This window comes from Chionomys nivalis, chromosome 1 (assembly GCF_950005125.1).
Source record: "Chionomys nivalis chromosome 1, mChiNiv1.1, whole genome shotgun sequence".
NCBI lineage: Eukaryota > Metazoa > Chordata > Mammalia > Rodentia > Cricetidae > Chionomys > Chionomys nivalis.
The window spans coordinates 121905474-121927115 of NC_080086.1; the positions used below are offsets into that span (position 1 = coordinate 121905474).

At 42.0% G+C, this 21642-nt stretch overlaps 1 protein-coding gene across 1 annotated transcript in view; it reads left to right on the forward strand.

Moving 5' to 3' along the window:
- Thada (THADA armadillo repeat containing) overlaps positions 1 to 21642 on the forward strand; it is a 317002-nt gene that overhangs the window by 223327 nt on the left and 72033 nt on the right. Inside the window, exon 31 of the mRNA XM_057784137.1 lies at positions 13116 to 13210. Within this exon, the coding sequence (XP_057640120.1) occupies positions 13116 to 13210 (95 nt within the window). The remainder of the gene's footprint in view (positions 1 to 13115; positions 13211 to 21642) is intronic.

Genomic DNA, 21642 nt, shown 5'->3' on the forward strand with positions numbered 1-21642 from the left:
AAAGGAATAAAACATATACTCTAAAATACTTTCCCAGGCTTTGAACAAATCCCAAACCCCACACAAGGTCTCTTTTTCATCATTCTCTGCACACAGCTTGAATAGTAGTGCATTAATAAGAAAAAGATGCCTAATAGAAAGATGGAAAAACATGAGAGTCTCTGAGAGTCCCTAAGGGCCCACTGAAAAGGCCAGGTGAGCTTTCGTTCAGGCAGCAGGGGAAGTCATGGTTTGGGGTTGCAGGATTCCCCTGGGGTGGCAGTAAAGGGAAGCAGAGCAGCCTGCGATTTCAGGCCTGCCCTGAGAGGGGACCCCCAGTGCTTTCCACAGACTATGGGTGGGCCTCATCCTGGTCAAAGGGTAAAGGCTTCAGCCCTCATGGACCCTCTCTCTTAGGAGCAAAGCTTCTTCCCCAGGAGGAGCCCTTGGAGGAGTAGCACATGGCTGGGGCCTTTGTTCCTTTTCCAGATATGTCCAACATATGGTCTTTCTGCAAATTCTCTGGAAGCAGAGACTGGGGAAAGACTTGACTTGAAGAGCCCAAGAAGGAGGACTACATGGCAGTTTCTCCTTTTGGGGTGTCTATGCAGGCACTGGCGGTTTTAGTCTGTCATAATTACTCAGCCCACCAGCACCACCCCCTCATGAAGGCAAGGTAATCTCAGGGACTGGGGAGCCTGCCAACCCTACATGTTGCTGCCAGCTGGCTCGCCTGCAGATCTGAATCCTAGCTGGTACAGTGGAGGGAAATAGCTTGTTTAAAATTACATATTCTGCAATTCATGACCATTTAGCATCATGGCTTACACAAATCTCCATTTGTTTCTCCAAGAATGCCATATGCTGATTAGTTGGCCAGTCTGTGGTAAAAATGGAAATCAGAATGGGAGAGGGAGCTTCTCTTTATTTAATTTACACTTCCACATTTACATGGCTTAATGTGGCCTGCATCAAAGGAAGACCTCCTAAGTTCTAGCCACAGGGGCTCTGTAGGCAAACACTAGCTAGCTCTGTGGACTGCCTCCACAACAGTGCTTTGCAGCTGGGATTGAGAAGAGGGACCTCTGGGAAACCCGAGGACTGTCAGCAGAATGCCTTGATCAGGCCAGCTATAGCTCCCAGGAGGCTAGTCAAGAAACCAGAGGATGGGCTTTGAGGGGCCTTTTAAATAAAGGGCCCAACACAGCAGGCAAGGGGTCAAGAGCCCGGTCATAACAGTGTGTACAGACATAAATGGTGCTTCTCTACCATTCCCTGCCTTTCTCTCCTTTTTTTGGCACCTGCCCCTGCTTACCTTGCTGCTTCTCTAATCTGGTAGCCCTTGTCCCTCTTCCCTGACCACTCACTGCCTCTGTGTGATGCTGCTTTTGCTCACTGCTGGCTCCAGTTAGAAGCGTTTTCTCCTCCTTGTGTCCTTCTTTGGAGCCACAAACCCAGACACTGATGAGCCCTAGCTGAGACTCAAGATCCCATCAATCCCACCTGTCAGCTGGACCTGTTTTCAAGTCCTTCCATGTCTCCAGCCCCCTCCTCCTTCATGGCATTCCTTTTCATTGTTTTGTTTTTCTCCTTCCCCACAAAAACCATATATTCTGTAAGGTCAAAACTTGGTCCTCTTTTTCCTCTCTCCCTCTGCTGAATGCCCCTACAATGCTCAAGAGAGGTTAGCCTTGGCTCCACCCAGAGTTTAGGGAGTAGGTCCTTTGGAACTAAGTGACCAGACCCAGATTCTGATCTGAAGTCCAGATCAGATTTCCTGACTTAGAAACCTTAATGATGCCAGGAGCTTGAAGCAGGACAGTTGTTCCAGCCCTCTGGACATAACTGTGGGTTCTTCTGAAGGAGATTGCTGTTGTGTATCCTAAGTGGATTGCCTTCAAGGGAGCCCCTGTGGGGTCAGAGTACTGAGTGAACTTCAAGCTCTCTGTTGTGATTTGAGCTGAGGGGACCCACAGGATCTTCAGCCCTTTAGGGCTTTGGAGCTCTCACTGTAGGGCCCCTGTTCATCCTGCACAACTTTCTTCTGTCCCCTCTCCTTCTCATTTCTCAACACCACGTTCTCTATAGCTGTCGTGTACTCAAGTCTTCAGATGTACCGCCGCTTCCTCTTCTGGGGTCATTGCCATGGCCCGCTGCCCAGACTCCTCACCGGGTAGACAGGTTTGTCTCCTTTAGCAGCCTTCATTTGTCTGTTGATCTCTCTTTCATGACACTGCCATACTCTAATATGAGGGGTCATGTTTCTCCCATTAAACTAGTAGACTTAAAGTGTTTTGTTTTAAATAGTCAAAACTAACACACACACACACCAGAAAAAAATAAAACCAAAAATGTATACATATGGCCAGTGGTTATATATGTGAGTCTGTGTACATGGATATACACAGATACACTAGATACACACTGGCTTGTGAATTCTAATGTGGCTTGAAATTGTGAATAATAGCTAATTAAGATGTGAATAATTTGTACCCTCACCTCCAAATACTTGCAACTAATTCTGGGAGGCAGAAGCAGGAGGGCTGTAGCAAGTTCCAGGCCAGCCAAAGCTAAATACCAAGGCCTTGTCTCAAACATACACACATAGGGTTGAGAAAGTAAATTAAAGTTCCTTAAGACTTAGCAGATTTGATTTCAAGAACGATAGCTTTCTCCATATCTGTGACCTTACTGATGCCATCCTTTCAGTGCAATGTAAGGTATATCATTATGTAGAAAAGGAATTTAAGGGTTAGGAACAATATTCAATATTTTACTTAAAATTATTGCATTGTATTAATTATATCTCACTTAAAGATAAATAAGATTACTTGGGAGGCAGAGGCAGGTGGATCTCTGTGAGTTCGAGACCAGCCTGGTCTACAAGAGCTAGTTCCAGGACAGGCTCCAAAACCACAGAGAAACCCTGTCTCGAAAAACCAAAAAAAAAAAAAATAAAAATAAATAAATAAATAAATAAATAAATAAAGATAAATAAGATTAGCCAGGAGTTGTGGCACACGCCTTTAATCCTAGCACTTGGAAACAGAGGCAGGCAGATCTCTGAGTTTGAGACTAGCCTGATCTATAGCGCAAGTTCAAGACAGCCAGGTCTTCACAGAAAAACTCTGTCTTGGAAGAAGAAAAAAGAAGATATATAAGATCAATCATTCTGGGCAAGAACGTTCTAGAAACAAACAAGGTACTGTTTGTTCCTGTAACAAACAAGGTACTGAAACCACTGTGACACCCTTGGAGTTCATTTTCCTCTTCTCTCCCTGCCTCGTCCTGTCTCCATCCTCTCTTTTTCACTGGTCATGATCTACTAGTTTATTTCATAACTCATGAAGTGGGCCATATATATACTCGGCAGTTTGAAGAACACTGTCCAGGACTCTAAGTTCCTTGAGGGCAGTGTCTGTGTCATCTTCATCTTTCCAGACCCTAGCACTATTCCTGGCTGCATGTAGCTTCTGAGTAAATGTTTTCTGAATGAATGGACCTCAGTTAAAGCAGATCAGCAGCCTCTGGGATTCCGGAAGGGCCAGGAGAAGTAAATAATTTATCACAGGCTTCCCAAGAGCTCCTGCCATCCTCTAGACACTGGGGCCATTGTGGACATGTCCTGCCTTCCCTCCCCAACCCCCACCTTCCAGGACAGAGGGCAGAAAGTTTAATGGAGTTCAGAAATTTCCCAAGGCAAAGACATACTCATCAGGATCTTGGGTGGGTGTTTGTCAAGAGATAAATGATTTTTTTTAAAGCGTGGTGGAAGAAAAACAAGGTTTTCAAAAACGCTCTTTATTTCTTATATATAAATGTAGTCCTCAGGTTTGACTCTGTCTGCACTTTCCAGCACCACTGCTCTGCTGGTTTCGAGCCCATCTGCTAGACCCTCACCAGTCTGAGTTTTTTCAAACACTATAAATCTTCATTAGACTATGCCCATGCCAGAATTTTTCCATTTGGAGGTAGAAAAAAGTTCCAAGCCCCCCAAAACTCTGTGGCTTGTTTCCTGTCCAGCTGGCTTCTATCTCTTGGGGTTTTATTCCCATTATCAAAGAGACTTGACAGACCAAGAACAAACCTCTGGCTCACCCTGAGCTCACATGTGCTGTCTCCAAGTCAGAGCAAGTGAGAAAGAGAAGAAAGTATTTTCCTGACTGAGAAGGAAAATTCTCACTCCACATGGGTCTGTTCTGCGGCTGTCCTGGAGGGCGGAGCCGTAAATGGTGAGCTGCAGGCCAGATTCACTCACTCTCTGAGTCCCTGAGAGCCAGCATGAGCTCTGTTCTGACCTGGAGTCTCTGTTCCTGGGATCTAAAGTGGCAGAATGTGGAAGATCCTCCATAATTTTGATTGCAACAAGCTGGCTTAGAGCCTTACAGTTATGGAGTAGCCAGAGTGGTCTGTCTTTGCAGGGTCCAGGAAGCCAGCACAGTTGGCAGTTAGTGTCTGCTGAGGAAACATGCAAGGGGTTCTGTTCGTTTAGGAATGTTTAAAAGGATGTTAGCTGCAGCGTACAACTCTGGGAAATTTGGGCAGGAGTATCACTGCAAGTTCTAGACTAGCCTGGACTGCATAGCAGTTTCCAAGGCCAGCCTGGGCTACATACTGAACACTGAACCTTGGCTTTAAAAAAAAAAAAAAAAAAAGGCAGGTGTTACAGTGGCACAGCTCTATGATCTCTACATTTGGAAGGTGGAAACAGGAGGATCAGGAGCTCAAGGTCATTCTCTGATACATAGGAAGTTCAAGGCCAGCCTGGGCTATCTGACGCCCTATCAATCATCATCATCATCATCATCATAGCAACTTAGCTAAAAATTTTATTGTAAAAGCCTATTACACACTGAGTTTGAACAAATCAGTTTACCACGTTTTGTCTTTATGGCTGTGTCCAGAAAACACTGAAGCAGGAGGCTATGACTCTGCAACATGGTAGCTAACGGTAGCTTAGGACATTAAGGAGCACCCCTTGGATGCAACTCATCTGCTTTCCCAGCACATGCCAGCTTCTCTACGATCTAAACAAATCCCTTCGACATTTGTAGTCAAGTCTCGAAATGTCGTCTGGTCAACTTTGTCCATCTGAATTCTTCCCATCTTACCCTGTCCAAGTGCATTTATGAAACTGAGACTGTAGCTCAGTGGTAGAGCACTTGACTCTCATGCTTGAAGTCCTAGGTTCAATCCTCAGTACTGCCCAAAAGACAAAACCAAATAACAACAGAGGGCACCCACATTCTTATAGGCCCTGCCATTTCTCCAGTCTGCTCTAGTATGTTTCTCCTCTTCATTCCTGAGGTCTTATCCCAGGATTTCTTTGTTATCCTTGCATAAGTAGACAAACTTCTCAGAAGCCTAATGCCATCTTTTTTGTCTCTTTTTGTTTGTTTGGTTTTTTGATACTGGCTTTCTCTGTAGCTTTAGAGCCTGTCCTGGAACTCTTGTCGACCAGGCTGGCCTCGAACTCAGAGAGATCCAGCTCTGTCTATGGCTCCCAAGTGCTGGGATTAAAGGCGTGAGTGTACCCCTTTTTGTCTCTTCTGCTTAGCTCTAGCACAAAGCTACTGGGGCCATTACTCAGCCCTGTGGGAGACATCTGGTGGTTCATTGATTCCCCCCCCCCAATAGCCTTTTGGCAGGGTAGACCCCAGCTGTTAAACAGTGATACAATTGTGGAGGGAAGAAGTACAACAAAGAGTTATGATTGAGAAACCTGAGGAAAACAAGATAAAGGCAAATGATGGGCAGGATTAGGGAAGAAAAACAAGGGACTGGGGTGAAAGTTCAGCTAGTTGGCAGAGCACTTGCCTCCCAAGTGTAAGGATCTGCCTTCAGATCCCAGAACTCATGTACAGTCTGGGTGTGGCAGTACATGCCTGTAATCTCAGTGTTATGGAAGTGTAGGGACAGGAGAATCTCTGTAGCCTGCTGGTCAGTAGATCTCATCCAGGTTCCGGGAGTACCTGACCTCAAAACACATGGTGGAGAACCAGAGGTATGGCTCAGCAGGTAAAGGTTATTACGCAAGCCTGGTGACCAGAGTTCAATCCCCAGAACTCACAAAAGGGGAAGGAGCGAGTCAACTCTACACAGTTGACCTCTGACCTCCATGTGTATAATATGACATGTGTGCATGGCACACACATGAGCACAAACACACACACACACACTGATAATATTAAATAAAAAATTTAAATAAGACAGTCTCATTCTGAGATTTTGGGAGACAGGATCGCCATTTCAGACTGAGGTCAAGTCATCAAGGGAGTGGTTTGTCACTAAAGATACCAAGGAGTAAAAATATGAGTTAACATACAGTGGGAATAAATACATTATGAGTGTGAAGACTGAATAAGAGACTTTCCAGGTGGGAGGAATGGCACATGGAAGCATAAGAAAAAGTAAATCCAAGATTCAAAGTAGTCACCGCTGAGGGATCAGATTCCAGCCAAAGACCTCTGCAGGACTGGGTGCGAGTCAGGGACCTCTGAGGGAGCAGACCCGAGCCAGAGCCCTCTGCTGAACCAGGCCAAAGCTAAGGACCTCTTTGGGAGCAGGCTCAAGCCAGGGACATCTGTGGGAACAGGCCTGAGGCAGCGACCTCCACAGAGGCAGGTATGAAGGAGCCACTGCTGAGGGAATATGCAACCTCCATGGGAGCAGGCCCTAACGACCCCGGGAGCATTGAGCAGAGTGCTGAGCGACCTCTGGGTGACAGGAATCATGGCCCTGACTGCAACACAAGGAGTAACCATCTGAGTAACCATCTTAGATTCACTGGCACCTGAAAGATTAATCACCAGAGACACAGTCCCAACTACATCACGAGGAGTAACCATCTGAGTAACCATCTTAGATTCACTGGCACCTGGAAGATTGATCACCAGAGACACAGTCCCAACTACATCAATCAGAGGAAAAGATGGGTAAACAAGGTAATAATGCACTCAACACGACAAAGAACAACACAACACCAACAAAAATTAGTGACCCTACAACAGCAAGACTTGAACAATCAAATATAGACGAAGCAGAAGAAAATGACTTAAAGAATAATACCCAGCAAAACTGTCAATCACCATAGATGGACAAAACAAGATATTCCAAGACAGAACCAGATTTAACCAATACCTAGCCACAAACCCAGCACTACACAAAGTACTAGAAAGAAAATTCTAACCTAAGGAAGTTAGCTACATCCTCAAAAATACGACAATAGATGATCTTACAGCAGCAAAGCCCAAAGAAGGGAAAAACACACAGAATAACATCACCAGCAATGAAAACTAAAATAACAGGAACTAGCAATCACTGGTCATTAATATCCCTTAATATAAATGGACTCAACTCACCTATAAAAAGACATAGTTTAGGGGAGCAGGTAGAAATTTTAATTAAAAAAGAATAAAAAGAAAAAAAAAGACATAGTTTAACAGATTGGATAAGAAAATAGAATCCATACTTCTGCTGCATACAAGAAACACACCTCAACCTCAAAGACAGACATCGCTTCAGAATAAAGTGTTGGGGAAAATTTTCCAATCAAATGGGCCTAAGAAACGAGCTGATGTAGCTATCCTAATACCTAAAAAAATAAACTTCAAACTAAAGTCAATCAAAAGATACAAGAAAGACATTTCATATTAGTTTCAGGAAAAATGCACCAAGAGGAAATCTATGCCCCAAATACAAGGGCACCATCATATGTAAAAGAAACACTACCAAAGCTTAAGTCACACATTAAACTACAAACACTAATAGTAGGAGACTTTATTCAACACCCCACTCTCACCACTGGACAGGTCTGTCAGACAGAAAATTAACAGAGAAATAAGGGAGCTAACAGATGTTATGAATCAAATGGACTTAACAAACATCTATAGAACATTCCATCCAAACATAAAAGAATATACCATCTTCTCAGCACCTCATGGAACCTTCTCAAAAATTGACCACATCTAGGTAAAAAAGCAAACCTCAACAGATAACAACAAAAAAAATTGTAATAATCCCATGTATCTTATCAGATCACCATGGCTTAAAATTAGAATTCAACAGCTATACTAATTTCAGAAAGCACACAAACATATGGAAGTTAAACAGTGCTCACTTGACTCATCAATGGTTCAAAGAAGAAATAAAGGAGGAAATCAAAGACTTCCTAAAATTCAATGAAAATGACCACACAACATACCCAAATTCACGGGACATAATGAAAGCAGTGTTAAGAGGAAAATTCATGGCACTAAATGCCTACATAAAGAAGCTGGAAAAATCCCACACCATTGAGTTTGAAACATTTGAAAGCTCTAGAACAAAAAGAAGCAAATTTACCCAGGATTACTAGATGGCTGGAAATAATCAAATTGAGAGCTGAAATCAATAGAATAGGGACAAAGAAAATGATACAAAGAATGAAACAAAGAGTTAGTTCTTTGAGAAAATCAACAAAATAGACAAACCTTTATCCAAACTAACCAAAAGGCAGAGAGAGAATATCCAAATTAACAAAATCAGAATTAAAAAGGGGGACATAACAACAGACACGAAGGAAATCCAGAGAATCATTAGGTCATATTTCGAAAAACTGTACTCCACAAAATTGGAAAACTTAAAGGAAATGGACCATTTTCTAGATAAATATCACATACCAAAATTAAATCAAGACTAAGTAAGCAAATTAAATAGACCTATAACAGCTAAAGAAATAGAAACAGTCATCAAAAGTCTCCCAACCACAAAAAGCTCAGGGCCAGATGGTTTCAGCCCAGAATTCTACAAGATTTTCAAAGAAGAACTAATACCAATACTCCTCAAATTGTTCCACACAATAGAAACAGAGGAAATTGTTACCAAACTCTTTTTATGAGGCTACAATTAACCTGATACCCAAACCACATAAAGACAATATTAATAAGGAGAATTACAGATCAATCTCGCTCTTGAACATTGATGCAAAAATACTCAATAAAATACTGGCAAACTAAATCCAAGAACACATGAGAAAAATCATCACCATGATCAAGCCAGCTTCATCTCAATGGTGCAGAGATGGTTCAACATACGAAAGTCTGTCAGTGTAATTCACCATATAAACAAACTGAAAAAAAAACAAACACATGATCATCTCATTAGATGCTGAAAAAGCCTTCGACAAAATACAACATCCCTTCACGATAAAGGTCTTGAAGAGAGGAGGAATATAAAGGACATACCTAAACATAATAAAGGCAATATACAGCAAGCAAATTACCAACATCAAACTAAATGGAGAGAAACTCAAAGCTATCCCACTGAAATCAGGAACAAGACAAGGTTGTCCACTCTCTCCATATCTATTCAATATAGTACATGAGGTTCTAGCTAGAGCAGTAAGACAACACAAGGAGATTAAGGAGATACAAATCGGGAAAAAAAGTCAAACTCTCACTGTTTGCTGATGATATGATAGTTTACATAAGGGATCCCAAAACTTCTACCAAGGAACTTCTACAACTCATAAACACTTTCAGCAATGTAGCAGGATACAAGATTAACACACAACACACACACACACAAAAAAAAACAGAAGCCCTTTAAACAGATGATAAATGGGCTGAGAGAGAAATCAGAGAAACATCACCCTTCACAATAGCCACAAATAACATAAAATCTTGGAGTAACTCTTATCAAACAAGTGAAAGAGCTGTATGACAAGAACTTTAAATCTTTGAAGAAAAATATTGAAGAAGATACCAGAGAATGGAAAGATTCCCCCATGCTCTTGGGTAGGTAGAATTAACATAGTAAAAAATGGCCATCTTACCAAAAGCGATCTACAAATTCAATGCCATGCCCAGCAAAATTCTTCACAGACCTCAAAAGAACAATACTCAAAAAAAACAAAAACAAAAAACCCAGGATAGCCAAAACAATCCTATACAATAAAGGAATTTCTGGAGGCATGACAATCCCTGACTTTAAACTCTACTACAGAGCTACAGTACTGAAAATAGCCTGGTATTGGAATGAAAACAGACAGGAGGACCAATGGAACCAAATCAACAACCCTGATTTCAATTCACACACCTACAAACATCTGATTTTTGACAAAGAAGCAAAAAATATAAAATGGGAAAAAGAAAGCATATTCGACAGGTGGTGCTGGCATAACTGGATTTCAATATGGAAAAGAATGAACATAGATCCATATCTATCACCATGCATAAAACTCAAGTCCAAATGGATCAAAGACCTCAACATAAAACCAACCACACTGAATGAACCTCATAGAAGAGAAAGTGGGAAGTACACTTGAACACATTGTCACAGGAAACCACCTCCTAAATATAACCCCAGTAACACAGACACTGAGAGAAACAATTAATAAATGGGACGTCCTGAAACTGAGAAGCTTCTGTAAAGTAAAGGATATGGTCAAGAAGACAAAACGGCAGCCTACAGAATGGAAAAAGATCTTCACCAACCCCACATAGGACAGAGGGCTGATTTCCAAAATATACAAAAAAAAAAACCTCAAGAAACTGGTCATCAAAAGAACAAATAATCCAAATAATGTGAATCAAAACAACTTTGAGATTTCATCTTACACCTGTAAGAATGGCCAAGATCAAAAATACTGAGGACAGCTTATGTTGGAGAGGATGTGGGGTAAAGGGAGCACTTCTGCATTGCTGGTAGGAGTGCAAACTGGTACAGCTGCTTTGGATTTCAATATGGCAATTTCTCAGAAAATTAGGAAACAACCTATCTCAAGTCCCAGCAATATGACTTTTGGGTATATACCCAAAGGATGCTCAATCATACCACAAAGACATGTGCTCAACTATGTTCATAGTGGCATTTTTTTGTTGTAGCCAGAACCTGGAAACAACCTAAATGCCCCTTGACTGAAGAATGCATAAGGAAAATGTGGTACACATTTACACAATGGAGTACTACACACCAGAAAAAAAAATGACATCTTGAAATTTGTGGGCAAATGGATGGATCTAGAAAACATCATATTGAGTGAGGTAACCAAGACCCAGAAAGACAAATACCATATGTACTTACTCATATGTGGCTTTTAGACATTAAAAAAAAAAGCAACTTATGATTCGCAATCCCAGAGAACCTAGACAACAAAGAGGACCCTAAGAGAGACATACATGGATCTTATGTACATGGGACGTAGAAAAGACAAGATTTCCTGAGTAAATTGGGAGCATAGCGACCATAGGAGAGGGTAAGAAGGGAGGAGAGAAGAAAAAATATATAGCTCAATATAAACAACTAAAAAAAATACTAAAAATTTACCATAAATTTAAATATATGTACATTTTTAAATCTTTGTCAAGCATAGCATTCTTGATAAATATGTATTTTAGTCACAATAGACTTTGATATACCTTACAATTGATTCTTCTCAATACTACAGGCATTTTCTTTTATGGCTAATGGATATAAAAGAGACATAGAATACTTTTTAAAAATTTAAATAATAAGGGAACTGGGGAGATGGCTGAGTAGGTAAAGGCACTGGCTTCCAACCCTGATGACCTGAGTGTGATGTCTGAAACCCACACAGGGAAGGAGAGAGTTGTCCTGATCTCCCCACATCACACCAGCACAATACTTACAAATTAAAAATGAATATTACAGGTGTATTGTACCACAAGTGGTGACAGGGTTGTTTTGGGTTTTTTTTTTTTTTTTCATGTTAGCATCTGCCAGCTTTAGGATATAGCCAGTTCAGGATGAAGGTAGAAACAGACTGTATGGAGTTGGTAACACCGCACGTGTACAAAAGACGTGAAGGTTAGCACTCCACCACTTCAGGGCCATCCCTAGTCTTAAGTCAGTAGAAGGGACCAGGGTTAAGCCCTCTTGAGATGTCTGTACCTGCCAGGCACTGAATGTCATTTCCAGTTCACTCTGACATCTTGATGCTCGTGACTCACAGAGAGATAGTGAGTCCAGTGCCAAGAGCCTGCTCAGGACCCAGAGATAACAAGTAACAAAACGAGCATTCAGACCCCGCTATGCCTACTGATTTTACTACACATGCCAAGTTCTTAGCACACCGAATCCGGGCCTGTTTGCAGTCCATCTGAACTGGGGCTCAGAACGGGGTGCCTCAAGCACTGTCCTCAAAAGGAAGTCTAAGCTGTCTCTTGCTCTTTCTGCCACATGGATCCAAGGTTCAAATGAGCCAGTCACGGAAAGAAGAAAGACAATCTCATGTACTAAGAGAAGAGCACCAGCTCTATATGTGTTCATCTGTGTGGTGCTCAGTGCCTCTTGGCAGTCAGTAGGTGTCATTTTCATATGTGATTGCAGTTTGCTTCACCTGAATGTTAAATCCCTGAATTTCATAACCAGTGACCACCACCACCCCCTTTTCTCCAGGTAAGAGGAGAATACTAGATCTTCACACCCCCTTCTCCCTGTTCTCAACTCGGCAGGATAGAGGTTGAAATCCGAGTTTTACCAGGAGCATGGCATAGCTTTATCTGCTTTGTCCTCACACATACTGTGGTGGTTTGAATAGGAATGGCCCCATAGGCTCATATATTTGAATGATTAGTCATTAGGGAATGGCCCTTTTGTGAAGGATTAGAACAGTTTCCCTGGCATTGATGGAGTAGATGCAGCTTCATTGGAGGAAGTGTGTTACTGGGGGTGGGTTTTGAGGTTTTACAAGCCCATAATGGGCCCAGTCTCTCTCTCTCTCTCTCTCTCTCTCTCTCTCTCTCTCTCTCTCTCTCCCCCCCCCCCCGTCCCTCCCCACTGATCAGGACATAAAAGTCTCATATACTGTCCCTGTATGAGAGCTTCCATATTCTTTGCCATGACCATAATGGACTGGGCCTCTGAAACTGTAAGCAAGTCCCTGGTTAAATGTGTTCTTTTGTAAGAATTGCCTTTACCATGGTGTCTCTTCACAGCAATAGAACACCGACTGAGACATAGACTTTGCCTCTGCCACAGGCTCCTGGACTCATTTTGTTACAAATTGCCAATTTTCTTCCTACCCACAGTGGTCCATCATTGTTAGTGTAATGCAGCTGCCTATACCTCATGACATGCCTAGTAGGAAACACCTACGCCCTCGGCAGTTTATTGTCTACTCTTTACCTTTGCAGGCAGAATCCATGCTTGGTGACCAGAGCTGTGTACATTGATGTTCTCTTCCTGCTGACTAGCTGCCTGGACAGACCTGCAGAAGGCCAGCAGCCAGGTATGACTCATATCCTCTCTTAGAACGTCACAGGTGAGAGTTCTGGGCAGCTCTCCCGCACACTTGCTCACCCCCAGCTCAGGGTATGAGACTGACCAACAGAATCCATGTGACTCCTTCAAGGAAATCTGCCCTTGTGTGCCTGAAAATTTACCAGTAAATATGTTCTATTTGGCCATTCAGAGAAGACTGAACTCTACTCAGATACCCTCATGTTTGAAGACCTTGGCCTTTTGATATTTTATAATTTTTTATGATTTTCTCTGAAAACTATGACATTTTTCAGTAATGGTTCATTCTATTCCATCCTGTATTTTAGTTAGTCACAATAGACTTTGATATACCTTACAATTGATTCTTCTCAATACTACAGGCATTTTCTTTTATGGCTAATGGATATAAAAGAGACATAGAATACTTTTTAAAAATTTAAATAATAAGGGAACTGGGGAGATGGCTGAGTAGGTAAAGGCACTGGCTTCCAACCCTGATGACCTGAGTGTGATGTCTGAAACCTACACAGGGAAGGAGAGAGTTGTCCTGATCTCCCCACATCATACCAGCACAATACTTACAAATTAAAAATGAATATTACATGAATATTACAGGTGTATTGTACCACAAGTGGTGACAGGGTGAGGTTGCTTTAGCCCCCGCTCCCACAAAACACTTTAAATTAGTTTGAATTTGGGAACAGAGCTCCATGTGGGCATAGCTAGACTTTGACAGCCTGAACATATTTCCTGAAGGCAACAAATCATGGATAAGCTAAACCCAACATAGGAAAGACCTGGCCTGCTTGTACTCAGAATCTCCTTGGACAGGCCTAATCAATTAGGAGTGCCTTATTTTAACCAGTTGCAGGCTCATTATCCTGCATTCTACTTTGGATTGGTGAAAATATGTTTCACTCTGTGGTCTGGAACTCATGTACTGAACTTCCCGAGGCCTCTTATATAAACATATCAAATTATTTTTATTTGGGATGTCCTTCTCTAATTCACTTTGTGAATCATAATTAATATAGAACAACTGTATGTCGATCTATAATCAGATACCACATGGCCTAGAGACATGTATGAAGTCAGAGCCTGAGGGAAGAACTCTTACACAAAGTGGTGGCGGCAGATTAAGAACAGGGACTTAGAGCTGGGCGGTGGTGGCGCACGCCTTTAATCCCAGCACTTGGGAGGCAGAGGCAGGCAGATCTCTGTGAGTTCGAGACCAGCCTGGTCTACAAGAGCTAGTTCCAGGACAGGCTCCAAAACCACAGAGAAACCCTGTCTCGAAAAAGCAAAAAAAAAAAAAAAAAAAAAAAAAAAACAGGGACTTAAATATCCACCAATAAATGAGCCAGGACAGCTTTCCAGCTTTGGTTCCCTCTTTCAACCACATGGACCCTGGGATTGACCTCAGGTTATCATGCTTGGTGGAAGGTGCCTCTACCTGCTGAACCATCTTGCCAGCCTGCATTTACTTTTTGTTGAGTCAGGATCTCACTATGTAGTCCTGGCAAACCTAGGACTTGCAATGTTAAGCAGGCTGAACTTTAAATCACATAGATCTCCCTGCCTCTACCTCCCAAGTGCTGGAATTACAAATGCATCTAACAAACCCAGCAGTACTGAAAATTCATTCACCAGCTATCAGAGATGTTTTGCTTGATCATCATAATAACCAATATTGGGGCTTGGGAGACAGAATGGAAAACAGCAGTGCTAAAAAATTGTTTATGGGCGGCATAGGCACCTGCGCGCAGGCAGGCCCGGGTGGCGGAGGCATCGGCAGGCAGGCCTAGGCGGCGGAAGCACCGGCGCGCAGGCAGGCCCGGGAGGCGGAGGCACCGGCAGGCAGGCCCGGGTGGCGGAGGCACCGCCAGGCAGGCCTAGGCGGCGGAAGCACCAGCGCGCAGGCAGGCCCGGGCGGCGGAGGCACCAGCGTGCAGGCAGGCCCGGGTGGCGGAGGCACCGGCAGGCAGGCCTAGGCGGCGGAAGCACCGACGCGCAGGCAGGCCCAGGTGGCGGAGGCACCGGCAGGCAGGCCTAGGCGGCAGAAGCACCGGCGCACAGACAGTTCCGGGCGGCGGAGGCACCGGCAGGCAGGCCCGGGCGGTGGAGGCACTGGATGCAGGATAGTGCGGGCAAGAAACAGTGAAGCCTGCACTGAGAGCAGATTGCCCCGCTACAATTAAATCAAACCCAATATATAGCATCGGTAAGAGGAGATGGGCAGACGCCAAGGCAAGAATTCACCCAACAATCTGAAAAACAACATGAAAACACCAGAACCCAATGATCTTACAACACAAGGACTTGAACACCCTAACACAGGAGAAGAGGAAAAAACTGACTTTTTGAAAGCAATAGAGTCCCTTAAACAACATGTAAAAAACGCCCTCATAGAAATGGATGAGAAGTATAACAAAAAGTTTGAAGAAATGAGTAAATACGTAAATGATACCCTGGGAAGCCAAGAAAAAACGATCAAATAGGTAATGGAAACAGTCCAAGAATTGAAAACTGAAATGGAAGCAAGGAAGAAAACACAAACTGAGGACCATCTGGATATGGCAAATATAGGTCAACGAGCAGAGACTACAGAAACAAGCATAATCAATAGAATACAAGAGATAGAAGAAAGAATCTCAGATTCTGAAGACAACATAGAGAAAATAAACAGACTGATCAAAGAAAACACCAAAACCAACAAATTCTCATCACAAAACATTCAGGAAATATGGGACACAATAAAAAGACCAAATCTAAGAATAATAGGGATAGAAGAAGGAGAAGAGGCACAGCTCAAAGGTCCAGAAAACATTTTTAACAAAATTATGGAAGAAAACTTCCCCAACATAAAGAAAGATATTCCTTTGAATATTCAAGAAGCATACAGAACACCAAACAGACTGGATCAAAAAAAAAGTCCCCTCGCCATATAATAATCAAAACACAAAATATACAGATTAAAGAAAGAATATTAAGAGCTGCAAAGGAAAAAGGCCAAGTAACTTATAAAGGTAAACCGATCAGACTTACACCTGACTTCTCTATGGAAACCATGAAAGCCAGAAGGTCCTGGATAGAGGTACTACAGAAACTAAGAGACCATGGATGCAAACCCAAACTACTATACCCAGCCAAGCTATTGTTCACTATCAATGGAGAAAACAAGACATTCCAGGATAAGAACAAATTTAAACAATACGTTGCCACAAACCCAGCCCTACAGAAAGTAATAGAAGGAAAATCACAACCCAAGGAATCCAACATTGCCAACACTGCCTACAATAACCCAGGCATCTAGCGACCCTTCAACAGCACAACTCAAAGAAGGGAGACACACAAACTCTTCTACCAAAAGCAGTAAGAATAACCGGAGTTAACAACCACTGGTCATTAATATCACTTAATATTAATGGTCTCAATTCACCAATAAAAAGGCACAGGCTAAGAGATTGGATACGAAAACAGGATCCAACAGTCTGCTGTTTGCAAGAAACTCATCTCAACCACAAAGACAGGCATCTACTCAGAGTAAAGGGTTGGGAAAAGGTTTTTCAAGCAAATGGTCCTAAGAAAAAAGCAGGTGTGGCCATACTAATTTCTAACAAAACTGACTTCAAACTAAAATCAATCAGAAGAGATCAACAGGGACACTTTATACTCATAACAGGAACGATTCAGCAGGATGAAGTCTCAATCCTGAATATCTATGCCCCTAATATAAAAGCACCCACTTATGTAAAAGAAATATTGCTAAAACTCAAGGCAGACATCAAATCACACACACAAGTAGTAGGAGACTTCAACACACCTCTCTCACCAATGGACAGGTCAACCAGACAGAAAACTAATAGAGAATTAAGAGAATTGTTGGAGGTAATGAATCAAATGGACTTAACAGACATCTATAGAACACTCCACCCAAATAGGAAAGAATACACCTTCTTCTCTGAAGCTCATGGAACCTTCTCGAAAATTGACCACATACTTGGAAACAAAGGAAACCTCCACAGATACAAAAAAATATCAGTGTCCACCTGTGTCTTATCAGATCACCACGGATTAAAGTTAGAAGCCACCAACAATGCTACCCCCAGAAAGCTGACAAACTCATGGAAACTGAACAGTCAACTACTGAACCACACCTGGTTCAAGGAAGAAATTAAGAAAGAAATTAAAGTCTTCCTTGAATTTAATGAAAACAAAGAGACAACATACTCAAACCTATGGGACACGATGAAAGCAGTGCTAAGAGGAAAGTTCATAGCACTAAGTGCCCACTTAAAGAAAACGGAGAAAGCATACATTGGGGACTTAACAGCACACCTGAAAGCTCTAGAAAAAAAAGAAGCAGACGCACCCAGGAGGAGTAGAAGACTGGAAATAATCAAACTGAGGGCAGAAATCAACAAAATAGAAACACAGAAAACAGTCCAAAGAATCAATGAAACAAAAAGTTGGTTCTTGGAGAAAATCAACAAGATTGACAAACCCCTATCCAAACTAATTAAACGACAGAGAGAGAACACACAAATAAATAAGATCAGAAATGAAAAGGGGGACATAACCACAGACACAGAGGAAATTCAGAGAATCATTAGATCTTACTACAAAAGCCTGTATGCCACAAAACTGGAAAATGCAAAAGAAATGGACACTTTTTTAGATAAGTACCATATACCAAACCTAAACCAAGACCAGGTGAACGATCTAAATAGACCTGTTAGTCGCGAAGAATTAGAAACAGTTATCAAAAATCTCCCTTCCAAAAAAAGCCCAGGACCAGATGGTTTCAATGCAGAATTCTACCAGAACTTCCAAGAAGAGCTAATACCTATACTTCTTAATGTATTTCACAATATAGAAACAGAAGAGTCATTGCCAAATTCCTTTTATGAAGCTACAGTTACCCTGATACCAAAACCACACAAAGACCCAACCAAGAAAGAGAATTACAGGCCTATCTCACTCATGAACATCGACGCAAAAATTCTCAATAAAGTACTGGCAAACCGAATCCAAGAACACATTAGAAAAGTTATCCATTATGATCAAGTAGGCTTCATTCCAGAGATGCAGGGCTGGTTCAACATACGCAAATCTATCAATGTAATCAACCATATAAATAAACTGAAAGAAAAAAAACATATGATCATTTCATTAGATGCTGAAAAAGCATTCGACAAAATTCAACACTCCTTTATGATAAAGGTCTTGGAGAGATTAGGGATACAAGGGTCATACCTAAATATAATAAAAGCTATTTACAGCAAGCCGACAGCTAACATTAAATTAAATGGAGAAAAACTCAAAGCCATCCCACTAAAATCAGGAACACGACAAGGATGTCCACTCTCTCCATACCTCTTCAATATAGTGCTTGAAGTTCTAGCAATAGCAATAAGACAACATAAGGGGATCAAGGGGATCCATATTGGAAAGGAAGAAGTTAAGCTTTCATTATTTGCAGATGATATGATAGTATACATAAGCGACCCCAAAAACTCTACCAAAGAACTCCTACAGCTGATAAACACCTTTGGTAATGTGGCAGGATACAAAATCAACTCCAAAAAATCAGTTGCCTTCCTATACACTAAGGATAAGGAAGCAGAGAGGGAAATCAGAGAAGCATCACCTTTCACGATAGCCACAAATAGCATAAAATACCTTGGGGTAACTCTGACCAAGGAAGTGAAAGATCTATTTGGCAAGAACTTTAAGTCTTTGAAGAAAGAAATTGAAGAGGACACCAGAAAATGGAAGGACCTCCCTTGCTCTTGGATTGGGAGGATCAACATAGTAAAAATGGCAATTCTACCAAAAGCAATCTATAGATTCAACGCAATCCCCATCAAAATCCCATCAAAATTCTTCACAGATCTGGAGAAGACAATAATCAACTTTATATGGAAAAACAAAAAACCCAGGATAGCCAAAACAATCTTACACAATAAAGGATCGTCTGGAGGCATTACCATCCCTGACTTCAAACTCTATTACAGAGCTACAGTACTGAAAACGGCTTGGTACTGGCATAAAAACAGAGAAGTCGACCAATGGAATAGAATAGAAGACCCTGAATTTAGCCCACAAACCTATGAACACCTGATTTTCGATAAAGGAGCTAAAAGTATACAATGGAAAAAAGAGAGCATCTTCAACAAATTGTGTTGGCAAAACTGGAAGTCAATCTGTAGAAGAATGAAAATAGATCCATATCTATCACCATGCACAAAACTCAAGTCCAAATGGATTAAAGACCTCAATATCAGTCCAAACACACTGAACCTGATAGAAGAGAAAGTGGGAAGTACTCTACAACACATGGGCACAGGAGAACACTTCCTACGTATAACCCCAGCAGCACAAACACTAAGGACATCATTGAATAAATGGGACCTCCTGAGATTGAGAAGCTTCTGTAAAGCAAAGGACACTGTCACTAAGACAGAAAGGCAACCCACTGACTGGGAGAAGATCTTCACCAACCCCGCAACTGACAAAGGTCTGATATCCAAAATATACAAAGAACTCAAGAAATTAGACCGTAAAAGGTTAATCAATCCAATTATAAAATGGGGCACTGAGCTGAACAGAGACTTTTCAACAGAAGAAGTTCAAATGGCCAAAAGACACTTAAGATCGTGCTCAACTTCCTTAGCAATCAGGGAAATGCAAATCAAGACAACATTAAGATACCATCTTACACCTGTCAGAATGGCTAAAATCAAAAACACCAATGATAGCCTCTGCTGGAGAGGTTGTGGAGAAAGGGGCACTCTCATCCATTGCTGGTGGGAATGCAAACTTGTGCAACCACTTTGGAAAGCAGTGTGGCGGTTTCTCAGGAAAGTCGGGTTCAACCTACCTCTCGACCCAGCAATACCACTATTGGGAATATACCCAAGAGATGCCCAAACATACAACAAAAGTATATGCTCAACTATGTTCATAGCAGCATTGTTTGTAATAGCCAGAACCTGGAAACAACCTAGATGTCCTTCAATGGAAGAATGGATGAAGAAAGTATGGAATATATACGTATTAGAGTACTACTCAGCAGTAAAAAACAATGACTTCTTGAATTTTGCATACAAATGGACGGAAATTGAAAACACTATCCTGAGTGAGGTAAGCCAGACCCAAAAAGAGGAACATGGGATGTACTCACTCATATTTGGTTTCTAGCCATAAATAAAGGACATTGAGACTATAATTCGTGATTCTAGAGAAGCTAAATAAGAAGGTGAACCCAAAGAAAAACATATAAGCATCCCCCTGAATATTAACCTTCATCAGGCGATGAAAGAAGACAGAGACAGAGACCAACATTGGAGCACTGGACTGAAGTCTCACGATCCAAAGGAGGAGCAGAAGGAGAGTGAGCACGAGCAAGGAACTCAGGACTGCGAGGGGTGCACCCACACACTGAGGCAATGGGGATGTTCTATCGGGAACTCACCAAGGCCAGCTGGCCGGGGACTGAAAAAGCATGGGAGAAAACCGGTCTCGCTGAACATAACGGACAATGAGGACTACTGAGAACTGAAGAACAATGGCAATGGGTTCTTGATCCTATTGCACGTAATGGCTTTGTGGGAGCCCAGGTAATTTGGATGCTCACCTTAATAGACCTGGATGGAGGTGGGTGGTCCTTGGACCTCCCACAGGGCAGAGAAACCTGCTTGCTCTTTGGGCTGAGGAGGAAGGAAGACTTGATTGGGGGAGGGGGAGGGAATGGGAGGCGGTGGCGGGGAACAGGCAGAAATCTTTAATAATTAAATAAATTAATTAATAAAAAAAATTGTTTATGATGGTGGAGTTGTAGAACACTCCTTTTTCTTATTTCTATCTTAGTAACTTTACACAAGTCAGTTTCATTCCTGTATACATACATACATTTTCATTACAGTTTTATGCACACATGAGTGCACCCACATTCACACACAACTTTCTGGAGTTGGTTCTCCTCTTCTGTCATCTAGGTTCTGGGGATTGAACTCGGGTTATCAGGCTTTTAGGCAAGCACCTCTGCCCACTGAACCATCTTGCCTGTCTGATACAATTACATAATAAATGTATTTATAAATGGGATTAATTATCAAAAATAAGAAAGCACTATTTTCAGGGAGATTTAGGGTTGAGTTTTAGGTGGAGGTGGCTCTCCCTACCCCTCTCAAACTTTGTTCTGTAAGTGACATTAAAAGGCCATTTCTATTGCTGAAATGTCCTAGAACTACCATGAAGGACTGGGGACACAATGAGAAATACCCAGAAAAAGAAAGGCAGAGAAGATCATTAAAAAACCCCGTAATAAGCCGGGCGGTGGTGGCGCACGCCTTTAATCCCAGCACTTGGGAGGCAGAGGCAGGCGGATCTCTGTGAGTTCGAGACCAGCCTGGTCTACAAGAGCTAGTTCCAGGA